Here is a 14,681-nt window from a genome sequence, read left to right as displayed (position 1 = left end):
AGTTGCCTCCTTTGGCCCTCCACTCTCAGCCTCTGGTACGGGTCTCTTTGTCTTCAGTTTCAACCCGAAATCCATCTTCCTCCTGGTCATGCCTGGCAGTGGGGACAAGGCCCAAGTGGGATTGCAGAGCTACAGTTTGGCATGGAAGTGGAGGACCAGCAAGGTTGGTTTTAGGCACCCGGGAACCTCCGGTCGCTCCTTCTCAGGCTCACAGAATCACTCCAGGGCAGCTAGGACGGGCAGTCTCTCCGGTCACCAGGCAGCAGGCAGCAGGGGTGGGAGGAGATGCTGGTTCTGGGCTTTGGGGTCAGGGCTAGCGGGGACTGGGAGAAAGGAAGGGGTGTGGAAGGAACCAGAGAGGGGCTTGGGGGGACATGGAGGGGCTTGGGGTGGGGAGAAAGGGAGAAGTGGGCAGTGAGGGGCTGGCAGAGGAGGAGGGAGTTGGCAAGGTCCAGGGAGGGTCGCCATAGTAACAGGAGCCTGCTCTGCTCTGAGGCCAGAGCCGCCCCTGGGGAAGGAGATAAAACGTTTTCTATCGATCTCTGTTGGGAAAGTCGCTGGCGATAAGCTCCTGCAGCCAATATAGGGCTGGAGGGTCCGGCTGCATGCTTGTGTGCCTGTTACCAGAGCGCCCAAGGGGACAGGGCTCAGATTGGGAGGTGGCTGCCCCGGCTGGGTGGGGCCGTCTGTCTGCGTTGGCCTCTTGCTTCGGTCTCCTTTTCTGCTCAATGGGGCAATTTACCAGCTTGTCCTTTCTCTTCTGGGGATCTGGTGGCACTAGCTGGAGTCTGTCAGGGGCATTAACAGCCACAGCCGGGGTGCCCTCTTCAGACTGTGACCACAAGCCCCTGAGGCCATGGAGTCTGACAGATGGGGTCTCACAGCCTGTCGCCGTGCATGACTCCCTTTGGTCCCCTGGCAGGCGAGAGCCGGAGCTGGCCACAGAAGCTGGCCACAGAGTACTGGGGGGCTCTGGCTCAGACCCTGTGTGGCTCATTGGGGCAGGCTGTGTCCAGACCTCTGGAACTTGTGGGTATCCTAACAGAGCCCAAAGAGGGTCTTTGCAGGTGTGATTAAGCTAAAGATCTTAGCTGAAGGTAGTCCTGGATCGCCATGTTGGGCCCCCACTGCCATCGCCAGTGTCCTGATGAGTGGAGAGGCCGCAGTGGCTCTGGGGGCGGGGATGTGCCCAGAGGCAGAGACAGGAGTGAGCCAGCAGGAGCCCAGAGAGGTGCAGCCACGGAGGCTGGAGGAGGGGGAGACAATCTCCCCTGGGAAGACGTGCCCTGCCCATACCTGACTTCAACCCAGTGAAACTGGACCTTAGGTCTCTAGAGCAGTAAGAGAAGAAATATCTAAACCTGTTTTAAACCACAAAATTTGGGATAATTTGTTACAACGGCCACAGGAAACTAACACACATTTTAGGGTGTCTTGGCTTGGGCTCTGGCTGCCAGCTGCTTACCCAAGGCTGCTGGTCAGTAGGGCCATGGGATGGCGGGCAGTGTGACAGAGAGAGGAGGTGTCTGGAGTCGAGACCTGGCTGTACTCGTGTTGTGTCAGCCTCTGGATCCTCCACACAGGTCTGGGCTTCCCAGGGATGCCAGGAAGAGTGGCTGGTTGGACTGCCCTGGCCCAGCTCCATCTGACCTCCCCACAACGCCCGTGTTGGCGGTAGTGAAGCCAAGCTCTTCCCTAGAGAAGGCTGAAGGTTCTTATCAGGTCTCAGACTACAGGACGCAGGAGCTGTCAATGCTGAGAACTTGGGAGGAGAGAAACCACAGCGCAGGGTGGGGCTGCCTGTGTGCCCACAGGCAGCTGAAGGGGGTAGGGTTGGTGCGTGCACACATGGTGGGTTGTGGGAGTGCAGATGTGCTGACCCCCCACACTGGTAGGAGTGGGTATGTTCAGACCCAGCTGAAAACCCACGTGTACTGGGAATATTTGCTTCCTTATTTACTTTAAACCAATCTCAACCATATTCTAAGTCCCCATCCTGCTGACTGGGGGGAAGTTGCATTTCAGCCATTCTGGAGACCTACGTTCTTCTCCACGGGATGCAAAGGTCCTGGGGCCATTTTGAGTTGGGTCACCATCTCTGGCAGGGTGGATGGTGGGAGCTTGGAGGGATGTGCCCCCAGGCACATCAGTTACTGAGGAGCCAGCCTGGTGTTGGTATCGGGTAGGGGTGGGTGAGTTAAAAAAAAAAAAAAAAGACAAGACAAAAACAAAGTGAATATCTGATATTCAAGTAGAATAGCAAATAAGAATAGTGCTGAAGTTGCACTACTCAGTATGGGTGATGGGTGTCATTGGCCGTGTGTGAGGTATCACAGAAGTTCTAGCACTGATCCCCACTACACTCTGAGTGGAGTAGCCTGCCAGTTTTGCAGATGGGAATGTCAGGGCCAGACATAGAAAGGGGCTTACTCAAGGCCTCTCATAGCAGCTGGGCCCTTTGAGCTCCATGAGACAGCAGGTCTGCTCCATTTCTACCGAGGTAGCCGAGGTTGCCTGGCTGAGTGGACACTTGTCAGAGTAGCTGCTGAAGGTGCCCCTTGGCCATCCACTGCATCCTTGGGAACCCGGCTTCAGGAGAATGGTCCTGCCTGCATTTACAGCTTGACTGCATTTACAGACTGTGTGGTCCCAGCCCTGCCTTGAATTGCTCCATCCATGAGATGGAAACTGTGACAGCCTCATTGGGCTGTGTGTGATTTTTACAAGTTAATATCTGTCAGTTGCTCAGGACAGAAGATGGTGTATGGAAAAGTTAAATCGATTATTTGATGTTTCAGAGATGATGCTATTCAGCACAGAGGAACAAGCACTGGGCTGCCACCGGATGCCCAGAGGTCAGAACTGGCATTCATTTATACTTAGAACCCCCAAATTATTCATGCTCATGACACTCACTTGATAAATGTTTATTGAGCTTGCTTTTGAGGCCACTAGACTGGTATGCTGTAGTCTGGATCTGTGGGGGCCACTCTGGGCCTGGGAATTCTGATTTGAGAATACAGTGAACTCAGAGGAAGGTTCCTGATACTAGCTGAGACCTGGGTCTAGACACCCCTAAAGTTAACTTCACATTTATGCTCACCTGTGCATATATATATATATATATTTGGCAACTCAAAAGACTAATGCAAGGCTATCCTGCTGAATCACTTGCTCCCTGATATATAATCCTGTATGTCAAAAATTCTGACAGCTTCTTCTTAAATGCCTCTCATGATGGGAATCTCACTACCTGTCAAGGTTGCTCCACAAGGACAGAATCAACTCTGTAGTAGAGAGAGCTGCTATTGATGGCTCCTGTCTGGAAAGGGTGTGTGCAGAGAGAGATGAGGCTGTCTAAGCGGCACCTACAGAAGCCCTTTTGGCTCACATCAGCATAGGACAATGAACTTCATGGTTCAGGAGACCTGGGTTCACATTTCAGCTGCTGACTTGGTGGACTCTGAGCAAAATTAAACCACCTGTAAAATGGGTCCTGCAGCACTCACCTGGCTAGGACACTCGTGAGGCTTAGGAGAAAAAATGTGTGAAGCGCTGGGCAAACAGTGGACACTCCAGAGTGGAGTCATGCTTTTTATTGGATGACAATAGCACACTTTCACACACAGCTAAGAGGGTCCACTGCAGCTGTGAGAGGCTGGCTGCTCCTGTTCTGGAAGCGTCCACTGCAGCTGTGGGCACATCCCACTTAAGTCCTTCCTGTGGCTGCTGTGCAGCACATGTGCGGAGCTATCTGTTGTCATGGTGACGGAGGCCTGTTGCCGTCCTGGGCCTGTCCATCACACGGCCTGCTGCTGTGGGCACATCAGCACATGAGTATGAGTGCAGTGGAAATGTGTGTGAGTGGTGCTCTGAGTGTGTGAGGCTGTGAGCTGTGCGTGGCCTGGGAATGGACTCCCTGCCTGTGCGAGACCAGGTGTGTCTATGCTGTGGGTGGTTCTGCTTATAGGCAGCGTTTGAGTTGTTTAGGGTCTCTGTGTTCATGGTGTTATAATTAATGTCCCTCTGAGATGCTGGCCCCAAGGCAGTTGGGCAGGTGGAGTGCTCTGGGAGAGGGGTGTGGGCTTGGGTGGTACCCACTGCTCTTGAGCATATGGCCCTGGGAGGGCTACTGCACCTTCCTGTGCCTCAGCCTTGTCCTCTGTAAACACAGCAGGCGGCAAAGGGCAATCACGTTACATTTCTGGAATTCTCAGAGTCGTTCATTTAGTGTTGATTGAAGCTGACTGTGCGGGACACTGCGTGACCAGAGCCCTTTCCCCTGGCACTCTTCAGCCTGGTGGGAGAAACACAGCTCTGCAATAAGAGTGCAGTGACTCATGATATAGGCTGTGAGAAAGAACAAGGTGAGGTTCCAGAACAATGGGCTGGTCAGGGAGGTTACCTCTAAGCTGAGGCCTGAAGGAAGGAGGGTCCAGGCATGAAAGAGTATTGCAAGCAGAGGAGCAGCAAATACAAAGGCCCTAACTGGTTTAGGGGCTGAAGTAGAAGGCAAAGTGCAGGAGTAGTGGGCAGGAGGCGGTGGCTGAATTTGCAGATGAGGAGGAAGGTACACAAAGACCAGGAGCCTCCCCAGGTACCAGGTGTGATGGAGAGAAGAAGGCAGTGGGGGGTAGGGGTGTGGAGAGAGTAGAACTTCTGCAGGTGCCAGGAAGGCCAGGTACCAGATGTGATGGAGAGAAGAAGGCAGTGGGGGGTGGGGGGGTGGGGAGAGTAGAACTTCTGCAGGTGCCAGGAAGGCCAGGAACTTGGGTTTAAGACTGGGGAAAGAAGTTTAGGACAGCTCCTCACACTGGAAAGTCCTAAAAAGCCTGGAAACCAGTGTGGAAGATACATAGGTGTCTTGGGATATGGGTGGCAAACTGAGAACCCTCACCTTGTGGCAATAAGAAGGCAAAAAAAAGTAGGAGGGAAAGATCTACTTCCTCAAAGAAGATGTATGGAATGGTGGGCAAGTACATCATTAGTCAAGGAAATCTAAGATAAAACCACAGTGATAGTACTCCACCTCCACCAGGATGGCTAAAAGGTAAAAAGAGGATAACCTCAAGTGTTGACAAGGACCTGGGGCAATGATAACTTACATCCATTGCTTGTGAGGATGTAAATTGTTCAGTCACTTTGGAAAACAGTCTGGCAATTTCTAGGTTAAACGTGTGCTCACTCCATGACCCAACCCTTTGACTTCTGGGTTTACCCAGGAGAAATGAAAGCATATTCCCCCACATATGTTTATGACAGTTGACAGTTTTATTCTTTTTTTTTTCTTTAAGATTTATTTACTTGTACATACAGAACTGGGGTACAGGCCAGAGCTCAGGGGTGGCAAGAGGTTTCACCAGAGACAGTGGGGAGCAGAACAGGCAGATTGACGAAGTACACTGCTGAGGGGAGCAGCGGGCAGGTCAGAAGAGGTCTGCCACGCCATGTGGACCCCTCCGGGGCAGGCGGGAATCGAACTCATGTGGAAGTGGCTTTAGCTTCTCAGTACTGTGCTTTAACCCACTGCGCCACCCGGGAGCCCCGACAGTTTTATTCTTAATAAAGAATACACCCACACTGAAAACAGCCCAAATGTTCATTCCAAACATGATGTAGCCAAGCAATGAAATATTATTCTGCAATAAAAAGGAATGAACTGCTGGCATATGTGACGGCATTAGTGACCCTCAAATGCATTGTCCTGAGTGAAATAAGCCTGATCAAAAGGCTACAGGCTGTGCATCACTTTTTGTGCATATTGTGGGAGTGTCACAATCATTGGGACAGAAATCTGATCAGTTTTAAAAGGTTGACCCCAAGAGGGCTTGAAAGAACTTTCTGAGGGGATTGGAAATGCTCTTTGGCATGGTTGTGGTGATGGTTACATCTTTTGATACATCTGTCAAACTCAGCACTGAATGCTAAAAACCTTTGAATTAAATGAATGTCAATTATACCTCAGTGTAGCTGTCCACAGACCAACAAAGCAGGCTCCACAAAGTTTGAGGCTGAGTAACTATCACCCTCTCCAGAGTTCTTTCACTTCAGTTGCCTCAACACTTGGTTCTCTTTTTGTGCATATTACAGAAATTTGCTGACTTCCCATCCTCACAGGGGCACTCCTGAAGTGAACAGGGGCTGGGCCTCTAAGCTGCCCTGGGAGTAGTGAGGTTCCCCAGGCCCCTCAGGCCTCTACCACATCCCTGGGGCCCCTCAGGCGTCTGTCTCCCTTCATTGGTTGTCAGCGGTGGGGTGGGGCATGGAGACTGCCGGTGAGACCTGCTGGTCAGAGGCACCACAGGGCTGGCCACATGGGATGGGTGCCTGAGGACCTGGGGGATGCCATGTCTGGAAAGAACCCCCTTATGAAGAAGGGGAAGAGCAAGTGGACCCCATAAGAGTTGGTGGGTCTGGGTGAACACAGAGGAGGCAGAGGCTACGGTGTCTCTGTGAAGTTTCTCAGGACCCCCAGTGCTGTGATTTTTTTTTCTCAAAGATTTATCTTATTTATGTATGCATGCAAGAACTGGGATATAGGCCAGTAGTGTGGGGGGGGCAGTGATGGGAGAGGATTCACTAGGGAGCAGAACAGGCAGATTGAAATACGTTGCTGAGGGGAGCAGTGAGCAAGACAGGAGAGGTCTGTGGGCCATGTGGGTCAGCTCCCTGGACAGGGATTGAACTCGTGCTGCAGTGGTTGTGGATAGTGTCATAATGCTGAGACTTAATCCCTTGCTCCACCAGGGAAGCCTTCTTCTGTTGCTCTCCATTCCTCTGTTGTTCTTGGTTTCAGTATTATTTATTGACTTCTGGAAGATGTTCTCTGATGTGATGATTTTCATCTGTTGTTCTGGGCCCTTTCCATCTGAGACATTTCTTAAATGATATGACTGACAATTTCTTCCCCCTCCATGTCTTCTGCTCTCTTTTCCTGGAATGTCTGTAATTCAGATGTCAACTCTGCTGTGCAGATCTGCTACATTTTCTTATCTTTTCTATTGTCCCATCTTCTTGTCTCATGGGGACTTCAATTTGATCTCATCCTTGCACTGAGGCTTAATTTTTATATGTGAAATTAACACAAACATACATCAGATGTCTGCAAATATGACAGAATAACTTTAAAAACGGTATTATACTATCATAGGACATAAAATATCAATACAATACATAGTTATGATATCCTTTTCTGGGCTCTTCTCTGTTCTCTTTATTGCACATCCTGTTTTTGTCTTGCAGCTTTACAGTTCTCTTAACCTTCTGAGGATGTGAATGAGGTTTTACTAATTTTTGAAGTTTTTTTACTTCTTACTTAGAGACCCTGTTTCTTCCAAGTTGTCTTTTCGTTTGTCCATTTTGTCTCTGTTTTTCTCTTCAGAGACTCTGCCCACATTTCTGGTGATATCTGGAATTTTCACCTCCTGCAGGAGCTGTTAGAATTGCCCTAGCGGTATACCCCAGGCTGGGAAGTTTTTAGAGGGGAAATGTGTTGTCAAATGGTTCTGGAGGCGGGAAGTTCAAGGTCAAGGTGGTAGCAGGCTGGTTCCTTCCAAGGCTTTGTCCTTGGCTGGCAGACAGCAGTCTCCACTCGTGTCTTCATGAAGTCTTTCCTCTGAGTGTATGTGTCCAAACTTCCTTTTGTAAGGATGCCAGCCAGACTGGAGTAGAATGGATACTAACAGTTTTCTGTACCTCAATCACCTTAGCCCCAAAGATGGTCACAATATGAAGAACTGGGGATTGGATCAGAGCTTCAGCATATGACTTTGGAGGGGAGGAGTACAGCTCAGTTCTGGACACCTTCCCTCTTCCTGAACCCCCAGTTCCCTGGCCCAGTTTCCTTCATGGCAACAGCTCTCCCCCAAGGTCACCAGTGCCCCCTGTCTGTCAAGTGTACTGGACAGCAGCTGTTCTGTCCTCCTCTACCTAGGTCTTTCTACAGTGTTTGACTCTTCAACTTCCTCACTTCTCCCTTTAAATTCTGGCACCCTATTTTGGGCTGATCCCCCCCCCACATCTCTGCCTACTATATCCTGGGGTCCCAGGCTCCTTCCTCATCCTCAGCTTGGGGAGGGTTGGGGTAATAGGGCCAGAAGAGAGTTCCAGTGAGGGCCAGGGAGGAGGACAGGGGAGGGGTGAGGATGCTCTCAGCTTTTGGGCATCTCCAGATCTCTTTAGTACCCCTCCTTGGGGCTGAGGCGTGCTGGCCACCTGTCACAGTGACACTGACCGGGGAGGTGGGATGCTGGTTACAAAGCCAGCTTTCCAGGCCTCATGTGTAGCTGTTTCAACCAGCACCCCTGGAGGTGGGATGCGGGAACTGTCCTCTTGAATAAGCCCCTGTTAACCAGAGGCTACACAGTAGCTAACAGCTCCTGAGCAATCAGTAGACACCCATCTGGGCATCTTGCAAGTATGAAGTTGCTGAATCCCCTGGTGACCTGATGAATGGAACTGTGGCTACTTCCACTTTACAAATGGGAACAGAGATTCAGAGAGACTAAGCAACTCACCCAGGCCACACAGCTCATAAAAGCTGTGTGCTTTTGATTTGAGCCCAGCCAGGCTGTCTGCTAAGAGCCCATGAAGGAAACCCCCAAGGCTTCAGAGCCACTGTCCTAGGTAATCTCCTCCACCTCCGGCTTCCCAGGTCCCTGTCCCCTGCATAAACCTTCTCTGGGTTTCTGACCTATACGCTTGCTGACCTATCCCCAGTGCTACCTGGCTGTCTCTCGGGCAGCTCAGGGCCAGCACATGCTGCCTTCTCCATCTGCCTTCTAGAGGAAGCAATTCAGCACTCCTCCTCAGGCTCCCCTGGGTGCTCAGTCCCTCAGCCTAAAGCCAGGCTGTCACCCTGTACCCTCTCTCCTTCACCTTCCACCTCCGCAGCCCTGCTGTCCTCCATCCTCGCCCGGCAGGCCTGGCCCAGCCCTTCTGCTCCTGCTGCGTCCACTCCTCCCCACGGACGTGCTTTCCCCTTCACTCGCCGAGCCTCCCCAGCCTCCAGACCCTGCCACTTCCCTGCCAAGACCCTCCACCGCAGCCCCTTGGAATCGTTACCCGAAATCCCTTTCCTGGCTCTATGGCCACACCAGCCTGCCCTCTTCCAACTGTTCTGCTGGTTTGCAATTCTGGGCACCCAGTATCAGCTTCAGGCTTGCAGGCTTTTGGTGGTGTTGTTTCTTCTGCCTATTGCGCCCTTTTCCCCCTTTCTATTCTTTTAAACAAATATTTGACATAAATTCAGATAACAAAATGCCCGGATTGAACCATGTTAAAGTATACAGTCAGTGGTTTTAGTGTATCCACAGTGTTGTGCGATCACTGCCTTCTAGTTTCAGATCATTTTCATCAATCCAAAAAGAAAACCCATACCTCCCCATTCTCCCTGCCCTCCATGTCCTAGAAACCACGAATCTGCTTTCTGTGTCTCTGGATTTGCCTGTTTGATACATTTCTTATACATGCAACATGTGACCTTCTAGATCTTTCACTTTGCTTAATTTTCTTACATGTTGTAACATGTGCCAGTACTTGATTCCTTTAAAAAATTAAAAAAAAAAAAAAAAGATATTTAGGCCCTCCCTTGTGGTGCAGCGAGTTAAAGCGCAGCACTGAGAAGCTAAAGTCACTTCCACATGAGTTTGATTCCTGCCTGCCCTGGAGGTGACCACATGACGGCAGACCTCTCCTGACCCGCCCGCTGCTCCCTCAGCAGTGTGCTTCATTGATCTGCCTGTTCTGCTCCCTGCTCTGTCTTTGGTGAATCCTCTCACCCTCCGCATCTCTGGCCTGTACCCCAGTTATATATGAATAAATAAATAAATCTTTTAAAAAAAGATTAAAAAAGATATTTATTTATACATACAGAACTGGGGTTCAGGCCAGAGGTGCATGGGGGTGAAAGGATTCACGAGAGACAGAGTGGGGAGCAGAACAGGCAGATCTAGTGAAATACACTGCTGAGGGGAGCAGCTGGTGGGTCAGGAGAGGTCTGCTGTGCCATGTGGGTCACCTCCCTATCTGGGGAAGGAACTCGTGCTGCAGTGGCTGAGGATAGCTTAATAGCCCTGAGACTTAACCCCTTGCACCACAAGGGAGGCCCCACGCGGGGCTTAAACAACAAACAGTTACTGACTCACAGTTCTGTTCAAGGTGTTGGCAGGGCTGGCTCCTTCTGGGCCATGAGGGAAGTTCTAGCTCTCTTGCCTTGACTGGGAGAGGGTCATCTTCTCCTGGTGTCTCCGTCATTTTCCCTTTGTGCCTTGATGTCTCTGATTAATTTTCCTTTTTATAATGGAAGTTGTTTTAGGGCCCACCCAAATGACCTCATTATGACTTAATTATGACTAATGCTTTATCATCTCTGTGAAGATCTTGTCTCCAAATAAGTCACATTCTGAGGTGCTGGAGTTAGGACTCCAGCGATGAATTTGGGGGACAGATTCAACCCATAACAACCTCCTGAATGAACTATTTGCCCTCAGATACTTGTTTCAGTGTTTGTGGGGGAGCCCATTGGAGCCCAGTCCTGCTGACCCCCAAGTCTGAGTGAGGCTTGAGTGATCAAAGGCACAGCTCAGGGGCCATCTGCTACCAGCCAGCTCCTGCACCTGGGCACTAGACCACCCTGGCTTTGTGAGGTCTGTGGTCCAGATCAGGGTGGGGGTAGGGCAGATCACAAACATACAACATGAGGAGGGTTCTGAAGAATCTCAGTCTGACACCCCACAGAGGGTATTGCATGGGGTGGCCAGGGAAGGTCTCGCTAAGAAGGGGCCATCCTTCTAGCCATGGTAAATTGGGGGCTGAGCACATCAGTTAGAGGAAACAGCAAAATGTTGGTGTCTCTGCCCGACCTCCCACTTCACAACCATTAGCACTTGCAACTAGGAGAGCACCCCTGGGGAGCAGAGACAGACTCGGGTTCCAAGAGCTAAGACAGAGGAAGCTTACTCAGGGGCTGTCAGGGAGGAAAGGGCTTGGAGGAGCCCTTCAGAGAAGTAGGAGTGGAGTGGACTTACAAGGAGAGGTGAGGAAGAAATGTGTAACCAAGGTTACACATGCTGAGGTGAGCTCCCCATATTTGGAGCTATTTAAGCCCAGTATCTCCCGGGATCCCAAATTCTATCAGATGCTCAAGCACCCCTAAAACCTGAGTTCACGGTAAGAAGTACCCAGGTGGGAATAGCCCTCTGATTTTCAGCTGTGACAATACATGAACCTTCTGTCCAACTCCTCTTATAAATTCACCGAGGACAACTGCCCTTGGCTTTGAAAATAAGTGACGCTGGGAGGTGTGGAATGCCTGTAGTGTCCTAGCCTCCCACCAGGTGGCACTGTTCACCCGGTGTTAGTGGCAAATTGAAACCCCCCATGTGGTTTTCCAAGCCCTGGGGACAAACAGAGAGATACCAGGGTTCCAGGTCTCAAGAGTGACCAAATCATGTGTTGTTTGAGTGTGGAAAACCCTTTCAGACCACCAGCTGTGTGCTCAGACGTGAGTGGGAAGGCGTGATGGGGCCTTGGGAGAAGACTGGGGGGCGGGGGGGGACCTGCGGCCAGCCTGGCTCTGCCCCAGAGCTGTGACATCAGGTGCCACCACCGAGCCTCGGTCTCCTCTTGCACCTCAGCTACTGGTTCTATTTTGATATTTAGCTGAGACGTATAAAGATGCCCATGGTATCCGGTGTAGTCAGTGAGACCTGGCAGCTCGTGCTTTAGTGCCCAGTGGGTACCCACCCTCATCCCCTCAAGGTCTCCAAGGCCACGTGCCCGATATAGCATGGCCTCCAGGAGTCTTTGGTGACTTAGGCCCCTCAAAGATGCCTTCGTTGTGTTCCAGTAGCAAGTGCTTTGGGAGGTTAGTGTGGCTTCCCTCCATATTTTCTCAAAGGGTGGGTCTGCCCTCCCCAGGACCTCTCGTGAGTTGGTGCCCAGGGTTTGGACCAGGCCTTCCACCCACAGGGCCGCAGGCTTCCCGGAGTGCCAGGCGGAAGGGGTGAAGGTGGGAGGCTGGGGCCCTATGAGCCAGGCTCCTGAAGGGGGACCATTCCCCCTTCTACGTTGGAGAGACCCCTTGAGTCTGAGTGTGAAATTTCCCAGCCAAAGTACCAGATCTCTCCTCGAAGGACTCTAGCTCCAAGCCAGCTTGCTGTGTGGCTTTGTGAAAGCTGCAGGCTGCCTCTGAACTGATTTCCTCAACTGTAAAAGGGGGGTAACAGAGGCTTTTTATCTCAGAGGGACTGCATCACGATGGACCTCAGCCAGGTCCCCTGTTCCTCCTACTCACACTTCCCTGCAGTGGGGCTTCTGTTTCTCCAGTGGCCCAGTCTAGGGGGCACTGAGGGGCACCCAGACCCTGGGCACCCCACCTGAGAGCCCCTCCAGTCCTGGGTCTGCATTTGCACAGGTGCCAGGGTGGCTGTCGGCTGTGGGGTAGTGAGGCCTCCAGGCCCTTCTCATTGAATAAAGAGAAACCTCTGAGATCCAGGCCAGGGGCAGGTCACCGTATAGAGGTGTGGATCTGTCTGTCTCAACCAGCCTGGCTCCCTCCCTGCCCCTTAACTCTGGCCTCCTGCTACCTCTGGTCTCAGTCAGCAGTTTGGCCCTGCCAGGAAAGCTGAGTTGTGGATTTGAAGACCTCCCATTCCTTGCGTCATTGCTGCCCTGCAGTCACTCTGGCTCCTTGCTGCTCCTCAGAAAGCCTTTGGTCAGCCTCCAGCCCTTGCGCTCACTGCAAGGCTGTGAGTGCCCTGGCTGAGTTAGGACTTCTCTGCCAGACATTTCTGCAACACTGCTCTTGTCTGCAGGTCTCTGCATCATTGTCACCTCCTTGGAGAGGCCTTCTCTGGCCACTGTCCCTATTGTTGTCACCCAGTCCCTTCCTGTCACATGCTTACAACAGAAGTGCTTGCTGCTCTCTGCTTGGTTTCAGCTAAGTGTTGGTCACAGCTGACTGGCTCTCCGTGTTCGTGGTGAGCGCTCACAAACACCTAGGAGGTGAATGCCGTGTACACAGGAGGCACACAAACTGAGTGTGGAACCCATGAGCTCGAAAGCAGGTGGAAGGATTAGGAGACAGAGCGAGTGAGAGCCCAAGAGAGAATAGTCACACACAGAGGGCAGAGCCAGGAGATATGGCTGCGCATCTGAACCCCGAAGCCCGAGGAATAGACGGGGGCTCCTCGGCTGCACTGGGCACTTGGGCTGGGCAGCTCTGTTGCCTGTGGGGAGAGTGTCCAAAGCTCTGGACCTAGTTACAAATGCCCAGAAAGGCAAGGGGCAGCTGTTTCACCACTTGACCCATCGTGGGCGTGGGACCAGGCCTGGGCAAAGGACCAGAGTGGCCAGAGGGGATGGCAGAGGCTGGGCTAGGACCTCTGGTGTGGAAACGGCCACAAGAAGAGACCCCAGGTGGTGGAGTTGGTGGTTGGCTGGCTCACTGGATGAGTTAGGACAAGGCTGGCATTTCTTTGGCCTCAATTTCAACATCTGTGAAATAGTCAAATCTCTAAGGGTTGCTCCTTGGTTGTAAAAAAAGGTCTCCTGGCTTGATTTCTTCTAAGCACTTTGAGTTTTGGCCTCATGACAACTCGGGCAGAAGAACAGTCCTTGTCTGCTCCTCCATCTGGGGAGCCCAACTCCTGTGCCCAGGGCCTGTCCCTCTGGAGCACAAACCCAGGGGGCCTCCCCTTCTGGCCTCTTGGGTGCCACGTGGGAGTCAAGCCTCTCTGGCTGTGAGATCTGTGGGACGGCCCCCACCGAGGGCCGAAAGCTTCCAGCAGCTTTGCTGAATAGGCCATGCTGAAGGCATGAGGCATCTGGCAGCCCAGACACTGCCCCTTAGCTAATGCCACCAGATGGAGGAGGCCGTCTGCCGGGGCCAGGCTGAAGCTGCAGAAGGATGCAGAAGATGCAGGCTGGCACTGACGGAGAGGAGATGCCATGGGGGAATGTTGTGAGAAGACGTGGGACGGAGGGCTGCACCAGTGCTGGGGCTTACCCATGAGACCCCAAAAACCTGCTGTTTCATTCCTCCCAAGCAGATGCTTCCAGAGACTTTACCATCTCGTGGTCCTGCATGCCTGTTGAAGTCACAAGGCATGCTGGTAGACTGCAGGGCTGGGGCGTGTGCCTCTTTGTTTTATATTTTAAAAGATTTGGGCAGAGAGGGTCCTCCCTGGTGGTGCCACAGGTTAAAGCACTATGACCGTAGAAGCAGCCATTTCACGAGTTGGATCCCCAGCCCAGGACGTGACCCACATGGCCCGGCAGACCTCTCCTGACCCTCAGCAGTGTACTTCATCGATCTGCCTGTTCTGCTCCCCACTCTGACTCTGGGGAATCCTCTCACTGTCCCTGCACCTCTGGCCTGTACCGCAGTTCTGTATGCATAAATAAATTAATCTTAAAAAAAAAAAAAAGATTTGGGCAGAGAAACCCAAACAAACTAAAAAAATGAATGCTCTAATGTCCCAAGCAGAGATAGAGATGAATTTGATTTTGATGACGTAAAAATAAAGGGTTTCTGCTTCATGAAGGGACCGCCAAAGAAAGAGCAGACGACAAACTGGGACAAAATATTTTTTTTTTATTAAAAAGTTTATTTTTACATCATTTTGCACATTTTTTTTTCATCTCAATTGTAATCCCCACGGGTTTCCCATCACCAAATC

The 14,681-nt window shown here is 51.6% G+C and overlaps 1 protein-coding gene across 2 annotated transcripts in view; it reads left to right on the top strand.

Annotated features, from left to right (window-relative positions):
• The window catches only part of PEMT (phosphatidylethanolamine N-methyltransferase), a 97,402-nt gene continuing 82,721 nt past the window's right edge, over positions 1-14,681 (top strand). For both annotated transcript variants that reach the window (XM_012726016.1, XM_012726014.1), the window contains exon 1: positions 1-163. In XM_012726016.1, the coding sequence (XP_012581470.1) occupies positions 89-163 (75 nt within the window). In that variant the 5' untranslated portion in view covers positions 1-88. The remainder of the gene's footprint in view (positions 164-14,681) is intronic.

Source organism: Condylura cristata, unplaced genomic scaffold, assembly GCF_000260355.1.
Source record: "Condylura cristata isolate star-nosed mole 26May11 unplaced genomic scaffold, ConCri1.0 scaffold00017, whole genome shotgun sequence".
In the NCBI taxonomy this organism is placed as follows: domain Eukaryota; kingdom Metazoa; phylum Chordata; class Mammalia; order Eulipotyphla; family Talpidae; genus Condylura; species Condylura cristata.
Note: the sequence above shows the minus strand (reverse complement) of the source record. Positions and strands in the feature narration are given on the sequence as shown.